Source organism: Phlebotomus papatasi, chromosome 3 (genome assembly GCF_024763615.1).
Source record: "Phlebotomus papatasi isolate M1 chromosome 3, Ppap_2.1, whole genome shotgun sequence".
Lineage (NCBI taxonomy): Eukaryota > Metazoa > Arthropoda > Insecta > Diptera > Psychodidae > Phlebotomus > Phlebotomus papatasi.
Window position 1 is genome coordinate 36,092,601 of NC_077224.1, and position 13,438 is coordinate 36,106,038.

General features: G+C 31.7%; 1 protein-coding gene across 12 annotated transcripts in view; it reads right to left on the reverse strand.

Moving 5' to 3' along the window:
• Window positions 1–776: 776 nt before the first annotated feature.
• The window catches only part of LOC129805485 (partitioning defective 3 homolog B), a 58,645-nt gene continuing 45,983 nt past the window's right edge, over window positions 777–13,438 (reverse strand). For 4 of the 12 annotated variants that reach the window (XM_055853425.1, XM_055853424.1, XM_055853423.1 and 1 more), the window contains 3 exons: window positions 9,086–9,515; window positions 8,552–8,641; window positions 777–2,285 (listed from right to left, as the gene is read on the reverse strand). In XM_055853425.1, coding sequence (XP_055709400.1) covers window positions 1,982–2,285; window positions 8,552–8,641; window positions 9,086–9,515 — 824 coding nt within the window. In that variant the 3' untranslated portion in view covers window positions 777–1,981. Of the gene's footprint in view, window positions 2,286–8,462; window positions 8,483–8,551; window positions 8,642–8,710; window positions 8,904–9,085; window positions 9,516–13,438 lie in introns of those variants that run through there. The other 8 variants (XM_055853429.1, XM_055853428.1, XM_055853427.1 and 5 more) reach the window with 4 other exon arrangements.

Consider the following 13,438-nt stretch of genomic DNA (forward strand, 5'->3'; position numbering starts at 1 on the left):
TCTCTCTCTAAAATTAACGCATTATTGTCCTTAAGACTTTAATAATAAAAGGAAAATACTCCATAGCTGAGCTTACTTATTTAGTTAGGTGGTTGCAACGTCCCATTAAGGGACCGGGCGTCTCGCACTAACCTTCTTCAGCAGTCCTGGCAACTCTCCGTTAACTCGCTCCAGAAACGTAGCATAGGTCGCTGTCGAAAAGTTCGTCCTATCGGAGGCTCCTTGCGAGTTTTCATAGCAGTCTTGCTTTTACGGGGAGGGGTTGTTAGCCACACGCCTAACCCTCTCTTGGAGGACCGGATCCCTTGTTCGTTAACCTCAGGTTTGTGATTTCCCACTGGGGCTGGATACCCAAACTTCTATTACTCATTTGAGTGTACCGGGGCCTACCAAGCATCTATCCACAAATCAATTATCACAAATCAATTATCAAAAATCAATATCTTTGATTACAAATCAAAGTATTTGATATGCACCTTATAATGCTTTTTTAAAATATCGAAATAATTGAAAAAAAAACACCAATTTATTAGAAATGACATTAAGTAAAGCTTTTCTAGCATCTGTATACCTACTTTTTAAAAATGAGACAAACCGGAGGACGATGAGGGGAAAATCAAAAATACGTCTAAAGATAAACATTTTTTGGGGGGTCGTTGAAGACCACAAGTCGATATCTCTTACTTTTTAAGGGATATCGACTCTGCGTTCAAGCAATAAAAATCTATTGAAGTTAGAATAGGAATGGAGTAAATTGTAAGAAAACAATCAAAGAATTCTCTTTAAAAATATAATTCTTTCAGAAAAATACATTCTATTATATTCTTCTACAATAAATGTCTTTTTTATTTATTTATACTTTTTTCCTATCTCTCTCTCTCTATAGTGTCCTCAATATTCTCAATGGAAGTCAATTTAAAACTGGTAAATGGGATCCGATATAAAACATCGGTTCTTGTCTTTTCAATCACAGTATAAGAAATTCCTCCTAAGGCAAAAAGGTTTTCTATCGATGGACAAAGAAATTAATGATAAATTACAGTGTGAGATTTTACAATTACAATATTCTACTGAATTCGTAGGCACTTCAATGCAAATCTACATATTTATAAATAATTGTCAAGTAAGTAATAAATGAACGATAATTAAGTACAAAATATTAATTACAATTCTTGTTAATCTCATTGGAAAATACTTTTAAGTACAAAAAAAGGGCCGGTTAAATCAGCATTGAGCTTGAAGGTTATAATTGAGAGAAAATAATTTCCTGTTTACAATAATAATTAGATATGTATAATATACTCTTTATGTTTTTTTTTAGTAAGACACTGCATTGATATTTTTTTTCTCTTAAAGAATATAGCACAATTATTTTACAAGTATCATAATTATTTGCTAATAAAATCTTTCTGGCGACTTTTTTTCTTGCAAATAAATCAAGCACTTCTACTTCGATTCTGTTTTTCTTTTAAAAACTCTCCATGGAATAATAATTAGGATTGTAAGCACACCTTTTTCAACAAGTCTAATTTATTAAAGCTTCTGAGCTGGGTTGAATTATTCTAATACAACAAACCAGTGCTGATAAAATATTTCAATTATAACTTGATTTTGCAATTGGGAATTCAAAGAATTTCTCTCAGAGATATCAACACTTTTACTTCGACATAAATCGCTAATATTCGATAAATGGAAAAATGTATGCTTGAAAAAATTTAGATAATACTAATGGACATTATATCAAGATATTCCAAAAAATACTGTTTGACTCTAAAAATCAAAGAAGTTACTTTAGAAATGGAATTCAAAATGGAATTTGACAAAAGAGAGAACACTCTCACTTCTACACATTCAAAATAATAAACTAATGCACTTTTTGTGTTAAAGAAAAATATCTTCTGAAACTTACGAGATCGTCTCCTGAAGTGGCTGCTAAATCACATTGTTTACAGCATTTGCTGATCGAACCGGCGATTTCCTCCTAAACCTTCGATGATGGCTGGGAATTCTGTGACTTTGACTGATTTGGTTGGCGAATGGTGACTTGAGTCACAAAAGGACCTCGGCTTCGGGTACTTCCACCCACACCATTCCACTGTCTTCCCCTTCCTCCAACCGGAACCCCCGAATTCCCTCCTTTCCAGCCACATTCAGAACGACTATCCGTTGGAAATTGAAGGGTCTCATATTCATAGTAGCTGGAGATTGGACGTGAATTCTGTCTCGTCGGATATGCATTTACCGTGCGAACCGATCGCTGTGATTGATACTGCTGATGGCTTCGGCTGCAATTGGCAATGTCACTCTTAGGGATTCCTCCAATAACTTTATTTTTTATTATGATTTCAAGATACTTTTCGTTTGATTTGATTAAACCAGACAGGACTTCTTTTTACAATGCCATAACTTTTCTCTAAAATCCCATATTATAGACTTTCTAAATAAGCTCCACCCACAATTTTAAGCCACACCTTCTTCAGAAATTTTAGTCAACTATTATTATTAAATATTTGTTTTCTTTGTTTAATAAGGTGATACTATGGCTCATTGCACTTTAAAACGAAGTTACTGCTAGAGTAAGCGGAGTATACATACTATTGGGCCTTATAAAATAAGCCACGCCCCTAGAAAGCTTGTTTATAAAGCAAGATATTGCAAATTTCACCAATTTTTTTAGCGGCAAAAGGGCATTTGGTTTTCTAGCCATTCTGGAACTACTGACGCTTACTAACAACATGCGATGGACTTCTTTTTTGGTATCACCGGCTCGACTACCGCACTCCGAGCTGTTCCTTGACACACTAACTCTACTACACATGACTCACTAAAGTAGGTCAGGAAGGCAACCTTGAAATTGGAATAGGAAGGGCTTCCAAGAGCAAGGAGTGTAACGTCACGATCACTCCTGGCGGAATAATATCGTATTATTGGGGGCGTGGCCTATTTTATTTAAAAGATTGCTGAGACTTTATATCTGTAGTATCCTTACTCTGAGAAAAATAGTTTGCAAAAGGATGTCAAAAGTTGGTCGTCAATCCATGTAATTAACCAAAAAATTTAGTAACCCATTTTTCAATAAACTTTTTTGCAAAAGGTGGTCAATTTTGTTGAAAAATGAGCACTTTCCAGTGGCTTCCAATGCCAGTATCGCTGTGTCACTCAGAATTGTCAAATGGCAGACAATATATTAATTCACTATAGAATTATTTTGCAAAGTGGTGATAGTTTTCGCGTGTTTCTCAATAATTATATTAGTGAAAATTGGGAGGAAAAGCTCTTCCGGTAGATATTTGTGTTGTGATTCAGAAAAAGACAGTGCCGACAGAAATTAAATGAAATTTGAGCAGCGTTTTGCAGGAAAATTGCTCAAATTATTTATTTGTAAAATTAAATTTTGTGGTTCAGAGGGCTTGCTCAAGTCTCTGGAATGTTGTGTGATAAATATTTTGTATCCAAAAGACTTCAATACTGAAATTTTTAAAGATTTAAAGATTTTAAAGATTTAAAAGTTTTTGACATTTCGGATGGTTCATTTATCAATAATCCGACGACTAAAATTCTTACAAATATTAGTCTTGGATTAGGTTAAAACTAGCATAATTTTGCAAGAAATTAAATATTAAAAGTAAGTGTGAAAAATTTATTGAGAAAAAATGTGTATAGTCATAGTGAAATTAAAACTGTTAAGTGCAATTGGCTTCTTCATTAATATTTCGGGTAAAGTAAAGTACCCTCTAGTCGGCCGGTTTCTCAAATCGGCCAGTTGAATTATTTAACCAATTTTTGAACGTTTTATAGTCAAACTATTTTTTTCAGAGTAGGTAATATTGTAGTAGGATAGAATAGTTTAATTAATTCAGTCTAATTTATCTGGAGCACAAAAATTAAATAATAACATTGCGACATAGGAAATATGTATATTGATAAAAAACAATTTATGTTTTTTTTCTTATAAAAGAAAAATTATGTATTCTCATTTAGAGCAGATTCTGAATTAGGAAATTCAATCGTACCCTCTGTTCAATCATTAAAATAATTCAGTTTTATTCAGACAAAGCCTTAATGCGGAGCAACTTAAAATTGCTTTTAGGCGGAGCTTATACCGAAGACCCATTAGGGGAAGGCTTACAGGCTTCGCACAGAATCTAGCTTCGAGCACTTCATATTTTTCACTTATTCTTTTAATGGTTTTAATGAATCTGACATAATAGTAATATATTTCAATAGCTAATCTTAAGTCACACATTTCTTGAAAAAAATACGTCAGATCTGTCAGATTCATTAAAGAAATATGGAAAAAATATTAATTGTTCGAAGGCAGAGTGTGTGCGAAGCTAGAAAAATTTTCGGTATCCGCTTTACAAAATAGTATAAAAATATTTAGAAAGCTACAACATTGTAAAATCCTCAAAAGTTTTTAATAAAAAAGCCTCTAATCTTCAAGTAAATATAGAAAAGTGAATTGTTGCAAAATATTTAAGCAATCAATTGCAGTTTATAAAAAATTGAATAAAATAAAGAATTTTTGAAGCAATTAGAGAGCTTAAACATTGAAAAATGGTAAATATTTTAAAATATTTCGAGAATAAACACGATCAATGTTTTACTCAAATATATAATAGCGTATCAAATCAGAAATTGAATAATTTTGCTGCATCAATGCCTCATACATTATTTAAATTTTGTATTTATCAATTCTCTTTTAAAAATTTCCATTTACTTACACTTAAAAATAGCAAATTTCTGATCAAAGACATAGATGATTTAGTGAATTATTTGTACTAAATTTTTTAATCTATGGTAAAAATTTTGAACAATACAAACATTAATATGTATGATTTTTCAACAACATTAATATGACTTTTCAATGTTAGAGCTCTTTTTAATTTTTCTCAAAACATTCTATGCAAAATTATTTAAATTTGAGGCCTAACCCTTTAAGGACGATAAAGAATCTAGTGAAACAACTGCCGAAATTTCCTGTCATATTTTCAAGATACTAAAAATTTAGTCGACCCTTTGCAAATTTATAGTTTATGCCACGCTTAAAATTCATAGTTTGTATATATATACGCAATAAATACGAGTTCAAATTTCCTTAGTTTAATTTACGAAACGGAAAACGTAGTAATCTTCCAATGTCTGACAAATTACTACGATTATTTTATGTGATGAGAGTTACACAATTATCGCTGTAATATTTTTTTAGTTGAGCATTACAAAGATTATCGTTTTATTTTGAAAGTTCAGAAAAACTGTAAAAATTACTACGATTATCATATAGTGGAAGTAACAAGAATATTATAGTAATAACAACGATTATCTTTAAAAAAAGTACATTTTTCAGCCATAAGATAAATTTTACAACGATTATTGTTGAAAAACCGGTAATTTTTTGCTTAGTTGAATTCCAAAAAATCAATCGAATAATTGTAGTACTTTTTCAATTTGAATTAAATTACTACGCTGTCTTGTGTGATAGGAATAGCACGATTATCGTAGTAATATCTTTAACTATTATCATAAGGTATTTATACTTTCGTGGTGGTATAGCACAAAGATTATCGTTTTACTTTCAACATTCAACTGCATTGTAAAAAAAAATCTACGATAACAGTATGCAGTGGGAGTATCTCGATTATCGTAGAAATATTTCTAACGATTATCGTGAAAAAACAATTGACGCTAAACACGAAATTTAATTTCCTTAAGTGAATTACGAAAAATCATTAGATAATCGTGGTAATTATTCACTGTGGAAGAAATTACTACGATTATCGTGTATAATGAAATTAATACAATTATCGTTGTAATATTTGTAACATTATTGTAGCAAAGAGCAAAGAGTACATTTATCAGCCGAAAGTTAAATTTTACAACGATTATCATTATACTTGTGGGAATTGAATTTTCCGTTCAATTTATTTTCATATCATTTCGTCTTAGTGCCGTCTTAGCGTTGATTCCAGCCTCCAGGACTAAACGATGGAAACGTCCCTTCGTAGGCTGTGTGTTGTTTGTTATAATATCATTGTTACATTTACTTTGGGAATAGACCAGACTGTGGGAAAAAAAACACTTCCGAGTCAAGGACTGTTTGAATTTTAAAACATTTCAGTTAATTTTTATTGCGGTGGCTAATTTAAACGATAAACCTTGCAAATATTACTACGATAATCGTATAACTTTCATCACGCGGGATAATCGTAGTATTTTTTAACGGTGTAGCTTTAGCGTTTTTATTTTATTTTTTATATTAAAGGATCTTGGAAAAACCAATTCAATAAATGTGATTCACACCCATAATTTAAAAACTAGGGACAGTGTTCTGTTTTTAAAATATATTGTAGGATCACATTTATTCAGGAACATAGGCAAAATTTAATCATTATGAAGCTTGGGCCCGTGTAAAGCGTGGACACTTTCCCCTAGCTCTTTTAAATAAATTCTTTCTTGATAATTGGGGAAGCAGCGTTTAGTAGATAAGTTACGTAATTTGTCAAAAATTCTTCATTAACTTTTTTCACGTTTTTTCGATTTTTACATGGTTTGTAACTTCCAGAACTGGTCACAAATAGGCAAAATATTTTTTTTTCAATTATTTTGTATTTATGTAAAGAAAAAAAATAACTTTATATGACTTAAGTCCCACTCGTCCTTAAAGGGTTAACATTTCAAAAGCCTTTGCGAAAACTGCTGATTTCTATAGTCTAGCGGAGACCGGGGTAGAATTAGCCACGTATAGTATTAGATAGTGGTATCTTATAGTTTGTCTTTGAATGAATATTGAGGAAACCACTCTTTATTCTAAATACAGTGGGACCTCGATAGAGTCAACTAATTATTTCCAGGCCTGTTGACTCCATTGGATGCTTTGACTCAATTGGAGTCCGAAAAAATCAATTAAAATGTGAAATTTTCATATAAAAGGGTATTATTTTATGTTTGTACTAGATCATTGATAAATTCAACACGATAGTAGTGTATTTTATTAAATTATTCCATTTATTAAATTAATCTCTGGCCCAAAAAAGTCGTGTCTTTAGGCAAAAATGGGAGATTAATGAATTATTCTTAAGAATATTTTTATTATTAGAAAATACACTCAGTTCAGGAATTATGCACATTTTCGGGATCGAAAAAACGCGCGAAATGGCATTATGCATAAAGAAAATTTGCATACCCCCAGGCGATTTCTTTTTAATGAATTTAATGAAAATACTGCTTAAAAATTTTTGATTTTCCGTTGCTTATTTCTGTTTTTGATCCAAATTTTCTTTAAAGATAACTGATATTTTAAATTAAAAATGTAAGTTAAAATAAATTTACACGTTTTCTTTAGAAGCGTAATTTTTATGATTGTTTATCATGTATATTTTTTGAAGAAGAGTAAGGTCTTTAAAAAGTTCGAATAAATTTAGAAAAATTTCTTCACAATGTTATACTCAAAAAATCTAGCATCCTTTACGTTTTTTTGTAATTCGAGTTCTAATTTTTTTATTTTTGCCAAAATATTATTCACTTACAAATTAAGAATGGCTCAAAATTCCTATAATACCTAATCAAAAAATCTTAAGGGAACTTTCAATCGGTCAAAAAGCTTAAAATCACGTAAAAAAATATTTTGCGGGAAAATGATTACACGTTTAATAAATAAATCTACGAATTTTATCACAAAATTACCATATCCTTACATGAATATTTTTTCTTGTGTTGAAAGTGTTACGTTGATACACAATAAGACTGTTTTTTATTTCGAAAAGATCATATTAAACCATATAATATTATTAGTTCAATAATAGAAGAAAACTTGATTCTATCGGAGTCAATTTGGGTCCAAGTTGACACTATCGGAGTCCGTAGAGTAAAAAAATAGCTGTTGACTCTAATGGAGATTGACTCTATCGGGAGTTGATTCTATCGAGGTCCCACTGTATATACTTCCCTTACTATTCATTGAAATATTTATCAGCCTCATACCAACATTTTTTTGAACAAATTATACGCAATGAAAAACTTCATTTTGTGGCTAATTCTACCTCAGTCTCCCCTACTAATTTTATTGAAATTACTGGGAAATTTTAAAAGCAGCGTCTGTCTTATAGAAAGAATGCCTAATTCGCAAAACAATCGACAGCTAATTTTCTTTTACAAATGAAAAATAAAGAAAAAAAAAACTTTCACGTGAAATTTTCTTCAAATCACGACAGTTATCAATTAAAAATGCATTCTTCTATTAATTTATGATGAGGAACATGTTATAAATTTTCATTATATCAATTTAATATTAATGTTGAATGGAATTGAAAAGCGAAAACTTCTCATTTTCTATCGTCATGAATAATAAAATCAAATATTAATTGATTTCTCTCCTCCGATACAGTTTCAATATCATTACAATTGAGTGAAATTGTGCGAAAGAAAAATATTGTTAGTAAAGTTACAACACACATAATACACACCTTCTCTACGGAATTAGTAGCTTGACCCATGCAAGAATTATTAACAAAATGTCATTGGGGGATAAATGGTGAGTAAAGTCATTTGTTACCTTTCCTCTTCAACTTTAACTCTTTGGTGCATTACTTGCTGTCTCATCTGTGTGAGTGTAGATTCAGACAGTTGGTCAGAAGAGGGAGAACTGAGGGCGGGAAATGGTGACGATGCTTTTAGTAGATGATTAAAAATGTGTGAAAAAAACATATTATACTCCAACTAAAATGCTCTCAATCCATTTGTTTTTAGAAACATTGTCATTCAACATAAATATTTATAATACATATAAGAAATAGAAGAAAAAATAAGAGACATTATTTAATGGTGCCCTATTCTAACCTTAGAAGAGTCCCACGTGATTTGAACACAATATCTTCATGAGACAATCCGTGCATCTTTCCCTGTGTCTTATTTTTTTTTAATCACATTAAAACATCAGACAACATTGTTAGCGTGAAAATGGAAAAAAGAGAAGATTCTTTTCATGCCACAAGATAAAAAAAAATTATTCAACAACATCAGTGCATTTTGATTATTTTCTGGAACACTTTCCATTGCGAAGCAATGGGAAAGAATGTCTCCGGCTTACCTTATTTGCTCCTGATGATCGTCGTACTTGAAGCCGGGTCGGTAGCGCTGGAAGAAGTGATCATTGTTGACGGTGGGTGCTTCAGAATTGGGTGCTGGAGGTGGTTGATATCCCGGTGGACCTCCCATTGGTCTTCCCGTTCCATTGTATGGCTTTGGTGGTAGTTCCCGCTTCGGTCCGGCATTCTTCTGATGCCCATCCAAGGAACTCATTGTCTCAGCCGGTGCAATACCATCCTTCCTGTGCTTCCCGAAACGGAACATATGACCAATCCCCTTCAGCAAACTCGATTTCTTGCCACTGCCACTTCTCTTCTGCTTCCCACTGTTCATGGAGGACTGCAGGGGACTATTTCTATTTCCCATCCCCTGGATATCCGGGCCATCATAGTCCAGGAGCCACTTTTTGCGAGAATCCGACGATGTTGCTTCTGCAAATCAGACATTTTGACGCATTTGCAATATACAGCAAAATCAGCAAAATAATATCTAAAGACCATGGCGTTATGTATCAATACAAATTTAAAAATAAAATATTTTCGACTGTCACTATTACCAAGGGGTACAATTAGACAGAGGAATGATATAATCTCAGAGTAATAATACGGAGAGGACGTACTAGAACATTTTTTAAAGAGAAAGTGAAACGACTTCAAACATTGAAATAATGTAGGGGAGACTGGGGCAAAACTTGTCAAAACGCATATTTAACCCTCTAACGGGTAAGATCGCCACCAGGCGGTCTTCATAAAAATCACATTTACAGCGACAATAAAGGTTTTATTTATTTAAAAGTGCTATAGTGTCCTCGGTAATAGTCTTATAAACATTTCTTAAAAGTTTGAACTCATTTTCACTCTTCGTTTTGTTGCTATTCCCAGTTTTGTGTGACAGGTCAGAGAAAAAGCAATAAAACAGAGGTGTGCAAGAAACCGTTGAAACCGAATTAACGTCAAATGAAACATGTACGTCAATGGTCAAAACGCTACTATAACAAACTTATTTTGACATTAATTCGGTTTCAACGGTTTCTTGCACACCTCTGCAATAAAAAATATTTGTGCAAAAAAAACTCATTTCCAATTTCCATAAAAATACCGATTTAAAGTTATCTGACTAAAATAAATTTATTTTTTACTGAAAGATATGTCATTTTCCTTTGTATATTTTATTTTAAAAAAAAAATTGAAAAAACTAAAAATGTGAATTTTAGAAGCAAAAAGAGTTTCAAAAATTTTTTATATTTTCTCACCTAGCGCCTAAACAAAAAAGATAATGAAGAATGGATGGCTTTTTCGACTTTATTGGATCATAATTATCCTAGAAAACATTGTTTTAGAACTTTTTTGCGCATATTAAAGAAAACACCGTTAGAGGGTTAATTCTTTCAATAGTTCTGTGAAAACTTCAAAGTTTTATAATGAGCATATTCTTATAGGAAATTTACTGCTCTACAACATTGCAGAAGACTATTTTCCTCTATCTCGAAAGAAATGTGATTTTCGAATCATTTTCTAAAAGTCGATTTTGTGGAGATTTTCAAAATTGCTAGGGCAAATTTTGTCAGTCTTCGGATAATTTGTGACGTTTTACTCTCGCAAACGTTAAAAATATCAAATAGACATATTTTTTATAGGAAATTTATTCCTCTACAACTTTGTCGAAGATAATTTTTCTCTATCTTACAGTGTTATCAGACTTGCACATTAAAATTTTTATATGATTCACATTAATTGCCGCTGGTGAGAGTCCAAATGCGCAATTTGTGTGTTTGAATCATTTTATATTCAAAATTTGATCTATTTGTTGATAAAAAGGTAGACTTGGCCCGCAAAATTTGATATAAATTGATTTATAGCATTAATGCGAAAAATTAATACGATTTTCTCATTAATTTTTTAATGTAAAAAATATTTATGCTTTAGGTAAATTTAAACTTATTTTTGCAGGCCAAGTCCACTTCTTTATCAATAAATAGAAAAACCCCAAATATTAAGTGACTCAAAGACACAAATAACATATTTGGACGCTCACAAGCGACAATTAATGTGAATCACATTAAAATTTTAATGTGCAAGTGTGATAACGCCGTTAACGAGAAATGTGCTTAAATTGAGGTAATCTATATTGATATTTTCTGTAAGCCAAATATTCCAAAAATAGGGCTCAAAATTTCATTATTTTTTATTTTACATAATCCTTCCTCGAATGCTCGAATCCTTTAAAACTTTGTAAGTTTAAGAAGGTTCATGAAGGCTATCTATAATAAAAATTTCAAGCCTCAGTCTCTTTTATTTTAGAAAATAGTGAATATTGAAATTTTCATTTTGACAAATTTTGCCCCAGTCTCCCCTAATCGAAATTCCTCAATGCATGTGTTTTTTATTTGTTCTCCAGAATATAAATACAGTGTCGGCTCTCTAATCCGGATCGGCGAAATCCGGATGAGTAATCGACTGTTACATTTAAAATAATTTTGAAGTCATGCATGCGTGTGTGTTCAGTACGTTCAGTAATGAAAATGAATTATTCTGTGATGTTTTTGTTTAATAAATGAAGTATAATAGCATAGAATTCTCTAATTATGCCTTCTTAATGTTCTTTAAAACTTTTAAACTAATTCTGCAAAAAAATTGTATTATATTTTCGGGACGTTGAACAAATTCAAAAAATCCATCCGGATTACGAAGCGGACATCTGTCATATTGTCTCCCAATCATCCGGATTACGAAGCGGACACTGTAAAATTTGGTGAATGGTTCTTAAGGCCAGGATGAGACCTTTTTGGCTAAGAACCTGGAGTGAATAGTGTTTAGTGATGAAGTACAGGGCTAGGGAGTAAAAAATAAATTTCCATGATCAATAAAAAGCTCGAATCTGAGGGTTGCATTGAGTGAGTACATCCTGAACTTCCTTTTTAGACGTCTAAATGAAAATGTTCTTCCACAAAAGGAAGAGAATAACTTTTCCGATCTTTTGGTGGACACCACGCGAAGTATTCGAAGTTAGAGTATGTATGAAGCCCGAAAGCCTTCCCCTATTTATTTAGAATATACACATAATTTCCTATTCATTTAAAAATTTTCAGTCCGAACCATTGTATTTCAATCTAAATAGGCCCATAAAGAATCAGTTTTCTTTATTGCATCCTTTATGGCGCTGCAATCACTTTTTTCTGCAGGCACCGGCAAGACGCCAGCGCCCTCTGACACTTTATTACCCGAAATAACTCACTTCAATTTGCATTCAGAAATATCGTGTAGGATAAAGGGTCAAAAAAATGGGCCCTCATTAAAATAAAACGATCGCAGCGCTTTAAAGGATACAAGATACAATAAAGAAAATGCAGTCGTTACGGGACTATATAGATGCAAAGACAATAGTCTGGATCAAATGTGAGCAAGAACAGTTTGAAACCGAACAAACGTCAAATGAGAATTGCAAATCAATTGTCAAAGCCGTCAATACTCTACCTGAATATATAAGCTTATTTTAACATTTATTTGGTTTCAAACGGTTCTTGATCACTCTTGGTCTGGACCAAACATTTTTTCACAAATTATATTCAAAGAGAAATTTAACTCTCTGTCTCATGCTTATGTTCCGATCACTCCTATCGTTCCGGTAAAAAAAATCACAGATTTTGACGTGAAAATTCTTATTTAAATAATCTACTGACCCACTATCAAACACAATGATTCATATTCGTCAAAGACAAAAAATATTGCAATTGGTATTCCAGTGATGTAAGACACAAAATATTGCAAAGAGTTAAATATATTTATTTAATTTAGGGCCCTAAAATATTTATTGCCACCATTATAGTACGCTTTTTAAAAATTTGAACCATTTCACCAACTTTCCCAAACAAATTTCCAAATATTAGCTTTTCTTGTCATCAATATTGAGATAATAAAAACAAATGAAATTACAAAACTGAAAGAAAAGGTGTGTCAGCTGTTGAGACATACACAATGACAGAAAATTAAATGTGATAGACTTTATTCACTAATTTCTTTATCAGAGCAAAGAATGTAAAAATTGCGTAGATAAAGGTCAAAAGAATTATTTTGAATTAGGAAGTTGAAGAAAAGAAATGGTCTATGGGATCGTTTACAATTTTCAATTTAACATTAAATCTATTTTAGACCTTCAGCATTCATTGTTATTGTTAAGATTAGAAAACATTACACTGAAAAGCCAGTGATAAAATCAAATCAAAATTGAAGCACAGCTAATGAGCTTTCTAACGAACCCACACTTTTTAAGTTCAGTTCGCTAGAACCTGAAATATAACGGATAATGTAAGGCAAAACCGAAAAAAATATAAAAATATTAACAAAAAAACATTGTC